The sequence below is a fragment of the Salvelinus namaycush genome, chromosome 34, assembly GCF_016432855.1.
Source record: "Salvelinus namaycush isolate Seneca chromosome 34, SaNama_1.0, whole genome shotgun sequence".
NCBI lineage: Eukaryota > Metazoa > Chordata > Actinopteri > Salmoniformes > Salmonidae > Salvelinus > Salvelinus namaycush.
This window is the reverse complement of record NC_052340.1, coordinates 8715091-8726774: the sequence shown is the minus strand read 5'-3', so window position 1 is coordinate 8726774 and position 11684 is coordinate 8715091. Positions and strand designations below refer to the sequence as shown.

Sequence of the window (11684 nt, the reverse complement as noted above, 5' to 3'; positions counted from 1 at the left end):
TAGCAGCTTGTGTGTGCATGTGTGTGTGCGCTTGTCCTTGTGTCTTTGTGTATTGTGGGTCAGATGTTTTAGGATGTTAGTAGTATCAGTCACTTGAAATCATATCCATAGTAAACACATTGCTCCTCGCTAATGCAGCCTGGTACACAGCCAAACAAGGTTTGACACATCTCCCTACTCTGGCTCTGTGGCCATGTTAACATGCAGTTAGACCCGTTTGAAATTGAAATGGAAGACAGTGTGACTGTCCATAGAAATAACAACTTCCAAGAGTCAAAATTGATTTTTCTCTGGGTAACACCCCTCCTTTCCCGCCACCCCCCCCTCTCTCTCTCCCCCCTCCTCTCTCTCTCTCTCTCTCTCTCTCTCCCTCCCTATCTTCTCTCTCTCTCTTTTTACTTCTCTTTCTTTCTCTCTCCCCCCCTCTCTTCTGTGTACTCTCTACTAGCTGGAAGGTCTCAGAGGGGTGTGATAGAGGGCCTTGGGAGGGTGAAGGAGAGAGTGTGAGGGGAGATGAAGGGCAGACCAGCGGAGAGAGCAGACACGGCATCTTTCAGCTGTTTGCACGGCATGGGCCCCGTAACCACGACAACGCCATTCTTGCTGGCTGAAATCGAACTGAGGAAAAGGGGGGTTGGCTGGGTGGACAGGGGGGAGAAAGCCCTGGACCCACTCAAAAGAGTGACATCACTATAGAGGAAGTCACTGTTTCTTCCAAGTCCTTTTGTTATTCTTTTGAGACTTTCTTATACTTCCTCTGGTGCACTCAATCGTTGCAAAGCTGAGCAGAAGGAGGCTGTGAATCATGTTTGCTGATTTGCTGTTACAGGTACGTTATTCCTCTAGTAAGCTGCAGGCCCGTTGTCCACACCAACACTCAGTTTTCATATGGTTTTCTAAATGACCCAAATGCGTTCCTTGGCTGTACTCCGGCCCAACCTGGCCCTCAGACTCAGTGGTTGCAGACTGCTGCACCTCTCTCTCTCTCTCTCTCTCTCTCTCTCTCTCTCTCTCTCTCTCTCTCTCTCTCTCTCTCTCTCTCTCTCTCTCTCTCTCTCTCTCTCTCTCTCTCTCTCTCTCTCTCTCTCTCTCTCTCTCTCTCTCTCTCTCTCTCTCTCTCTCTCTCTCTCTCTCTCTCTCTCTCTCTCAGGCACCCTGGAACATGACTGACATGAGCACATTCAAAAGACATAAAGTGATTTTTGACAGAAACCATTTGCCAAGTTTCCTTGACCCCCACCGCCTCCTCCCTTACTGTTCATGATTGCATAAGCACATGCAACATCCACATTCAGTGCAGTCGCCTCACATGCAACCTCTCCTTTTTAAATAATAACACATTACGTCACCCAACAGGCAACAGCTGCCCTGCAATATTTTCGGGGCAACCTGCCGGTTGCCTGGGTGACTATGAGGAATAATCATGGGTCTGGACTGAACCAAACCCCTTTCTCTATAACAAAACACACATAAACACACTGCATAGGGTCCCTGGAGTCCCCTGTCCCTGGTGAGTAGGGCTCTGGCTCCCAGCCTATAGACAATGAGCCCCCGACTCTCAGGGGCCCCATCTGTTTCAAAAGTGCAATCAAGTGAGCCGCGATGGGCGGACAGGAAAATACGAGTCACGGAGGAAGGCTGAAGCCTGCTTTTATATTCTCCCCCCTCTCTCAGTCGTCCTCGTTGACTCTCTCTCACACAATCTCTTTCTTTCTCTGTCTCTCTCACTCTGATGGTCATAAAGCCAGGAAACATCTGTAACCCCTTCCACGGGTTAGAGTTCATGTTCCAAAACCTAGTCAGAACAGACAGGCAGGCAGACAGGCAGGCAGGCAGAATCTTCTGCTACACTGTCCCCATGTCTGCTGAGACAGATAGCTCTGCGTCCTTTGTCCCTGGAGCTGGGCCGGGTCGTTAAGCCATTAAAACCAATTTAATTGGTTATTGAGGCGGCCATGGTCATTTCTATGGGTTCAGTGCCCTGTCAATCAATAAATCAATCAATCTCTCTCTGCTAGGCTGGTATTAGCTTGTGGTCAGCACTTTCTAAATGACAGTGAGTTCTTCCCTTGGAGACGAGGGTTTTTGATCTATTCAACTGTTGTGGTGTGACTCAGAGTTAACCTGTAATCTGTAAATAGTTTAACACCATAATGTGACCATAAGGATACTTGAGAGTATGCATTCTGTTTACCTATGAGAACAACACACTTTGGGTGTCTGAGATATCTTTTTTTTTATCGGCATTCGTTTTTGTTCTTAGGCTGCATTTACACAGGCAGGGGAATTCTGATCTTTTGCTAATTATTGGCAAAGGAGCTGATCTGATTAGTGGAAAATATCAGATTTGGGCTACCTGTGTAAACACAGCCTATGTGACATGGCTGAGTGATTCTACCTCATCACATTTCCTATTTGGTGATTTTTAACCCATTGAAACAACATGGATGAAAGTCTCACCTATAATAGGCAGATAATCCAGCTATTAGATCAAAGGTACACAGTTTACCGGGTTTAGCCAGGGACTAAGGAGCTCCCTTTAATGAGCTTACATTAAACCTACCCATATCTCACTGTTTAAGATTGGTATTTATCAGGCTTTTCCTCTCTAAGGTTATCCCAGTGTGAATCCAACCATAATAGAATCCTGGATTGTTTTCAAGAAGTCTCAGAATTGGAATAAGGGATTAAACTGGGATGATTTCAGTGAAAGCGGTAGAATTAAATACATCTTCAAGTATTTCCTGGTTATCCAGAGATGTCATCTGTCATTGGACGTCCACCAGAACTAGCTGGGAGAAGTGTGTATGTATGAGCTGTGGAGGAGGACATGGCGGCGGAGGGTTGCCCCCTCTGCTGCTACTGCATGTAAGGCTTGTCATGCTCTCAGGAGCAGGGGAACAGGGGAGCAGGGGAGGCCAGGGCACACATCATCTCTCAGCAGCTCCCCTCTGCTCCCCTCTCTGCCCATTCGTGCAGGGAATGAATGAGTCACACAATTAATGATTCCATAAAAACAACTGCTCTTGAAATGGCCCATCGCTCTCAGCATGGCAGTTGTTGCTGAGCTGAATTCTCATCCATCTACTACATGAAGGGCTTCTCAATTACTTGTGTCAGGCCAAAGGCTCCAAAACGTGGTTCATCGGGCCACATTTGAAGAAGATATTAGTTCATAAGAAAATACAACTTACTTTTAAGCGGTCTTTTGTGCTTTTGATTGGGATGAAACAAGGGGTTTCCCTACCATAGTAACTGTGACTATAGCAGTAACCAGGTAGAGGTTAGTCAGAGCAACATGAGTAGTGGTGATGGGACTGCCAACTGAGCATGCTCTGTGAGCACTGTGGGAAATGTCAACATAGCAGGGAAAGGCTTTGTCAAACAGTGACACTTCTCGGGCAGGGTTACCCCATGTACCCCCCCCCCCACCCCCCCCACACACACACAAGGCTGTAATTGCTGCCAAAGGTGCTTCAACAACACACAGACACACTTTTCCCCTTTAGCTACATTACAATAGTCATCACTTTCCTAGGCCTTCATGTAACTAGTAATGCTCAACTGTGCTGCTGAATATCAAACCTCAGACAGACAGCCTATCTATAGAAATGACCTATACAATTGAAAATACAGAAAAAGTGTTGCAAAAAAGGGTACAATTTGATAGGATGTCCTTTGCTGCTGCGTAACCAGTCTGCCCTCCCCACCCCCCTTACCCACGTCCCCATGCAAAGACAATGGCCATCTCTGCCCTAATAATACACTGGCTGATTGGTCGGGCCCAGATTACCCCTGGGATACCAGTTGTCAGAAACTCACAGAGGCTCTTTACCCCAACCCATAGTCTGAAATTCCTAAATGTCCCTGTATTAATAGCTCGCCACAACTGGTAGTGCGCCGGGCCAAACTCAACCCCATTGGCCCGAGAAAACAATGGAGGGAAAGCGTGAAGCAGGAAGCTGCGACTGGTCGGAGGCGATAAGGACAGATTTCAGTCCGGCCCTAACAGAAGAGAGAGGGAGGGAGAAAAAGAGGGAGGAAGGGAGGGAGAGGGAGGGAGACGGCTCGGTTTGGGACTGGCCTAGTTTCTGCCACGTTTTGAGGGCTTTTAGGCGGGTTGTTTTCCTTTCATGGTCTAAACACACATGTTCTGAGAGAATGGTGATGATACATTTACACAGAGAGAAGTTGTGTTTGTCTTGGATGCGTGGCGCCAATGCACCTGATAACGGCAGTAGAGGAAGATAATTAACCAAGGTCTGTAGCCAGACTGATAGAATCTGGACCTAAAAATGAAGTGCTTACTGTATAGTGCTGGTAATGCAGAGGTCGACATTGTAAATGAACCCTTTTATTGTCCAATTCCCCTCCCGAGGGAGACTCCAATGTCAGACCAGTCAATGACTCGTGTTACTATCGAATTAGTTCCAATATGGAGTCTTTCAGCAGACTCCCTGTCCAACACTAGTCATTATGTACTGTAGCCCACGCTCCGAATAACACGACACTCCAGAGCCGTGTGGCTGTTTTTTCAGCTGCGTTCACAACTTCATCCTGTCATTGCATCACAGTACAGTGTAACACTGAACAGATGTGGCCATGTGGACGTTTTAAACATTTGTATCACTGCTAATCATGGTTCTAGACATGCAATAGTGAAGCCAAATGGTTGATGATGAATGTAGCAGACGGATTCCTAGTATAAATATATATATATATATATATATATATATATATATATATATATATATATATATATATATATATATACTGTATATAGCAGATACAGCAGATTAAGGATCTAAGTCAAGCTATATGCACTGGTCCTATATATATATTGTTGGCAAAACAGTACAAAACAGATCTGGGACCAGGCTGTATTCATCCTGCTGACTCTGTATGACTTTACTGATGGAATTTGACCAGGCTACTAATATTACTTTCACAGATGGGAGATGTGAAGCCAGGAAACTGAAAACAATCTGTCCAATAGTGAAAATAGTTACGTTTAATGTTCATAGAAACAAACTACATTGAGTCGTTGCATAGATACTGTCCACTAAGGGGAACCAATTAGAAGAGACTGTAGTTAGAAATTACAGGGTTGTATTTTATGAGATGGCAAATATTATTAACCAATTCCTATGTTGGCCGCCATCTTGGGAAAGACCAGAAGTGAAACTTTTGACATCTGGGAAAAGAGGGAGTCACTGGACATTAAAGAAATACACATACTGATTGCATTGTGTTTTTTTAATGTTTGATTAGGCCAACACATACCCATAAAATGACATTCTCTCGAGATGCTTGATTGGTAATGAGAGTACATTACCATTAATTAAAGTTGCATATGTTCTGTATGTATTTGTCAACAACCAGTGCTCCTTATAGGAACCAAAAGCCTTAAGTTAGTAAGTCATGTTCTGTATGTATGAATGAGACATTGAAGTGTTTCCGTCTGTTCTCCAGGCACGACAGAGCGGGTGTGTCTGATCCAGGGGACAGTGGAGGCTCTGAATGGAGTCCACAACTTCATCGCTGAGAAGGTGCGGGAGATGCCACAGAGCAGCCAGAAATCCGAACCGGTCAGCGTAATGCAGCCACAGACCACCGTCAACCCTGACCGCATCAAACAGGTGAAGCCCATTACCATGATCCCAACCCCTGCTTCTTTTCTCTCAAGACCCTCTAGTGTTGAGACCGAGACTACATTCTCTCCCTGGACTAAATGAGAGTTCAACCTGAGAGTGTGTAGTGAATGTAGAAGGGATTTTTCCATGTGTTTTTTGTACCTATTTTATCCCAACTGAGGCAATGAAAGTGTCTGTGTGCACGTGAGTGTGTGGTTGTAGGTGTGTGTTGGGTCGGTAGGTATGAATTTGACTGAGCAAAAACTGACAATCCTGGACTGAACCCTTATGGAGGAGAATCATTGCGGTAGTTGAGCCAAAATGTTGACCCCTGAGCTAGTCAAACCAAAATGGATGATTATAATCCCAGTCATTAGTTTGTATATAGCCTCACCCCATTGTCTATGTGTTGGCAGCTACCATCTCACAACAAGGGGTGGAAGTCATTATTATTTGTCTTTTTCGAAGAAGGCCCAATCTAATAAATGTTTTCAGTGTGAGTTTGTGGCCAAGCTCTGATTTTGTGATCTGCACGAGCCTCGAGGGAGTGTTCCCAGCTTCCATGTAAACAGACAGAAAGAGACATCCTCCGGCTGTGATATAATCCACCCAGACAGGATATGGCGTCTGCGGTGTGGGGTTTCTTGCTCTTCCAGATAGGCCCCCTTAAACCCACACATGTGACATTAACAATGGATGGCTAGCCTCAATACCCTCAACCTATCACCAGCTATCACACAGACCAGGCTCTGGAAGGAAGCTCCCCCAGCACCGCAAAGGAAGTGTGGCTCATAAGTGTCGTCCAGCTAAAACACATAGATGAGGTGTTAGAAGTGAAAAAGGCCATCCTCCAAAATCTACATTGTCCCACATCAGGGCTGAGACTTTCAGCTCATTTGTGCTGCGGTATTCTAGCCAGATGATTTGCTCCTTCCATCACCCTCTCTCCACCTTCCACTTCCTTTAAAATCAACCATGGCAGCACTATCGAATGAAAATGACAAGACGAATTGTCACTGTATTCTGTCATGTATAACTCTATTGTTTGGCCTTTCAGAGTCCACCAGTCCATACCAACACAGACCAGGCTCAGTTAGCCAAGCCATTGATTCCCCCTCCCAATCTCTTTAAGTGATTATCACTTATGGTCACTTGATGATTACACTCCATTGATTGTTCGGGGAAGACCTGCATTGTTTTCATCTGCAACATTGACCCCAACATTCTATTTATCGTCCCGTTAATTAAATTACCTCTTAGGACAAAGAGCACGTGTTGGGTATTCATAATTCAGAACTTGAGTTATTTTCTGGTATCTGTGCTGTGGTAATCCCTCACGGCATTGTCCCTTTTGTATTTACTGAGCTGACTCAGTGATGGCAGGCCATAACCTAAATTCGTGGAACACAACACGAGGGCCTGCCGATGGCGGCTCCTGCTCCTTCTCCTGCCGCGAGGCCATGTTTATAATTATAGGAGTTATCAGACAAGTTACACAGCTCTGCTAGGCAAAGAATACTCCACTGGGAAAAAGTTACTGCAGGGTGAACACTTTACGGTTCTGATATAGTCAGGAATTTATGCATAATATACACTTACACACACATTATACAGGCACGCACATGCACTCACACACGTATCCTAGGAACACACACATACAGTATACAGTTGAAGTCGGAAGTTTACATACACTTATGTTGGAGTCATTAAAACTCGTTTTGCAACCACTCCACAAATTTCTTCTTAACAAACTATAGTTTTGGCAAGTCGGTTAGGACATCTACTTTGTGCATGACACAAGTAATTTTTCCAACAATTGTTTACAGACAGATCATTTCACTTATAATTCACTATATCACAATTCCAGTGGGTCAGAAGTTTACATACACTAAGTTGACTGTGCCTTTAAACAGCTTGGAAAATTCCAGAAAATGATGTCATGGCTTTAGAAGCTTCTGATAGGCTAATTGACATCATTTGAGTCAATTGAAGGTGTACATATGGATGTATTTCAAGGCCTACCTTCAAACTCAGTGCCTCTTTGCTTGACATCATGGGAAAATCAAAAGAAATCAGCCAAGACCTCAGAAAAAAAATTGTAGATCTCCACAAGTCTGGTTCATCCTTGGGAGCAATTTCCAAATGCCTGAAAGTACCACGTTCATCTGTATAAACAATAGTACACAAGTATAAACACCATGGGACCACGCAGCTGTCATACCGCTCAGGAAGGAGACACGTTCTGTCTCCTAGAGATGAATGTACTTTGGTGCGAAAAGTGCAAATCAATCCCAGAACAACAGCAAAGGACATTGTGAAGATTCTGGAGGAAACAGGTACAAAAGTATCTATATCCACAGTAAAACAAGTCCTATATCGACATAACCTGAAAGGCTGCTCAGCAAGGAAGAAGCCACTGCTCCAAAACCGCCTTAAAATCCAGACTACAGTTTGCAACTGCACATGGGGACAAAGATCGTACTTTTTGGAGAAATGTCCTCTGGTCTGTCTGGAGGAATGGGCCAAAATTCACCCAATTTATTGTGGGAAGCTTGTGGAAGGCTACCTGAAACATTTGACCCAAGTTAAACAATTCAAAGGCAATGCTGCCAAATACTAATTGAGTGTATGTAAACTTCTGACCCACTGGGAATGTGATGAAAGAACAAAAAGCTGAAATAAATCATTCTCTCTACTATTATTCTGATATTTCACATTCTTAAAATAAAGTGGTGATCCTAACTGACCTAAAATAGGGAATATTTAGTAGGATTAAATGTCAGGAATTGTGAAAAACTGAGTTTAAATGTATTTGGCTAAGGTGTATGTAAAACTTCCGACTTCAACTGTATATCGAAACTAATGCACTCTTATACACAAACCAGTACTTAAAGGAAAGATTCACTCATTTTTGAATGGTATGTGGTTTTTGTGCATCTCGATGCAAAACTTGACATACCGGCTGTATTTCTGCCTGCTTGAATGGCAATAAGCTCAGATGCACATGAAATGACCACGGGAATTGATAGAACATTCAAAATGGGTGATTCTTTCCTTTAAGCTTTTGAGCGAACGATGGATTGATGGCAGAGCTGGAAAAAGGAACAGCTCCTACGGCATCAGATAAAGGGCAGTTATTTTAGACAGAAATAATCCCTGTGCCTCTCTCTTACTATTAATAATAATGAGTTTGAGAGTGTTGTATGGCATGATTCTGTGTTTGAGATACACAGAGGCAGACAGTGTAGCCTGTTGGTTGCTGGGCTATTAGTAACGTAAGCTATTCTCCAAACTCCAATGGTCCATACACTACTCTCCGTAGACTCTGCAGAGCATGGTCGACATTGCTCAGACAACGGTTGTAACCAAAACAACAAGTGAGAAGGGAGGTCTTCTGATGAATGGACATCCATACTCCGTACTCAACTCAAAGGCACAACGCATGCGCTTTCAGGGCCTATTTTGGTTGTGTGTGCGCGTGGTTATTTTTTTAACCTGGTTGTTGTCACGAGCACGGCTGTCGTGGCATGTGTCTCATTATTGGTTGCCCCAGGGAGCAGAGTGAGTGAGAGATGTAAGATAAGATGTGAAGTCATGTTAAGCAACAGCTGCCAGCCTGGCTCTCTGTAAGCTACAGCCGCTAATCTCCACTAGCCAAATGGAGACGGGACAAGCAGGAGCACAGGCAGCAAACACCTAACTCAATCAAATCCAAAGCTTTCACTCAGGACAGACAGACAGACAGGCACAAAAAACATCCACACCCACTGACACTGAATCTCACTTAACATGGAGCAATGTTCAGTACTCAAACTGATACCTAGGCTAATACATGACTAATTTAGCTGAAATGCTAAATAGCATTGTTGTGCTAGCTAACTTTGATCTGATCTGGCATTTCAAGGCAACAACTGCCCACTATGGCGAGACTGTGACGTCTACAATAACAGAATGACAGTGATTTGTGTCAACTTTGAGCTGCGCCCCACTGCCTTTGGTCTCAAATGTTTTCAGAATCCTCCCTCCAGATTTCCTCTGGCCAACCGCAGTTTCCTGTGACCTTTCACCCCATGCAGGAACACCTGCTTCCTACTTCCTGTTATTGCCCTGGCCACACAGGAAGTAGCCCAAAGATGTATAGGAATTCGGGAGTCAGGTTAACTTCGAGTTAGATGTGAGTGAGTGGAAATGTGGAATATGGAATTTCTCTCAAATGTGTGTTGTTCCGCCCTACGACACCAAAATGCATTGCAGTTGTGGCTAGCTCACCATGTGTAATTGCCTGTAGAGGGCTATTTGTTGTGGTACAGAAATTGTTTCATAGTTGAGTGAATCTGCACAGTATAAACAATCACTTCCCATACAACATGAACCCTCCCTCACCGCATGACCCAAACAATTCCTGAATAATGTAAAATATTCTCTGGTTTCTGTGATGATCACACCTTCTTGGACACACCTACTCATTCAAGGGTTTTCCTTTATTTTTACTATTTTCTACATTGTAGAATAATAGTGAAGACATCAAAACTGTGAAATAACACATATGGAATCATGTAGTAACCAAAAAGTGTTAAACAAATCAAAATATATTTTATATTTAATATTCTTCAGAGCAGCCACCCTTTACCTTGATGACAGCTTTGCAAACTCTTGGCATTCTCTCAACCAGCTTCATGAGGAATGCTTTTCCAAAAATCTTGAAGGAGTTCCCACATATGCTGAGCACTTGTTGGCTGCTTTTTCTTTACTCTGCAGTTGATGTTAAGATGTGTTTGTTACTTGAACTCTGTGAAGCATTTATTTGGGCTGCAATCTGAGGTGCAGTTAACTCTAATGAACTTGTCCTCTGCAGCAGAGGTAACGCTGGGTCTTCCTTTCCTTTCCTGTGGCAATCCTCATGAGAGCCAGTTTCATCATTGTGCTTGATGGTTTTTGCAACTGCACTTGAAGACACTTTATAAGTTCTTGACATTTTCCACATTGACTGACCTTCATGTCAGTAATGATGGACTGTCGTTTCTCATTGCTTATTTGAGCTGTTCTTGCCATAATATGGACTTGGTATTTTACCAAATAGGGCTATCTTCTGTATACCACCCCTACCTTGTCCCAACTCAACTGATTGGCTCACCTGTTAATTGAAATGCATTTCAGGTGAATACCTCATGAAGCTGGTTGAGAGAATGCCAATAGTGTGCAAAGCTGTCATCAAGGCAAAAGGTGGCTACTTTGAAGAATCTCAAATATAAAATATATTTCAATTTGTTTAACACTTTTTGGTTACTACATGATTCCATATGTGTTATTTCATAGTTTTGATGTCTTCACTATTATTCTATAATGTAGAAAATAGTAAAAATAAACAAAAACCCTTGAAGGAGTAACTTTTGACTGGTACTGTAACTGAGGTTGGGTGGTCAATTACAAGGAATTGTGTTTTAGGGATTTCGTTTTTTAGGTATTGAAAGTTAGATCTTACTCTTCTGGGTCAGAAACAGTAATGTTTATATTCTTAACGGTTCAGAAAATTAACATGTAAGCGACCATGAAGATGCTACACAGTAAACTATCTTTCTTTGGTCTAATCTCTTAAAAGCTTTAGTAAGCCATAAACCTCAACGCTTAAAATGCTCCCTCGCTCTGTGGTGACGCAGAGGTTCTCTTTCATTGTAATGACATACTGTAAGTGATTGCTTTAAGTGGCTGCGCCATTTCAGCCCACCCTTCCCTCCGCAACACCACCAAGCCCAGTCTATTTAATTAACCAGCATCCTGTATCTAATAACTGTTCTCATTGGAACAGCACACAGCGCCGGCTAATCCATACAGCCGGGCCTAGCGCAAGCAGATTGGGCCGTTCATCTCCTAAATTAAAAGCTACATCAGGGAAATCGCTGTAACGTATAAAAAAATAAATAAAATAAAACAGAGCGATGCAACCTCTCCAACAACCCCCCCCCCCTGCCTCTCCAGCCTCTCCAACAACCCCCCCCCCTGCCTCTCCAGCCTCTCCAACAACCCCCCCCCAGCCTCTCCAGCCTCTCCAAC

General features: G+C 43.7%; 1 protein-coding gene across 1 annotated transcript in view; it reads left to right on the top strand.

Moving 5' to 3' along the window:
• The window catches only part of LOC120029076 (RNA-binding protein Nova-1-like), a 52749-nt gene that overhangs the window by 28911 nt on the left and 12154 nt on the right, over nt 1-11684 (top strand). The window contains exon 3 of the mRNA XM_038974381.1: nt 5473-5639. Within this exon, the coding sequence (XP_038830309.1) occupies nt 5473-5639 (167 nt within the window). The remainder of the gene's footprint in view (nt 1-5472; nt 5640-11684) is intronic.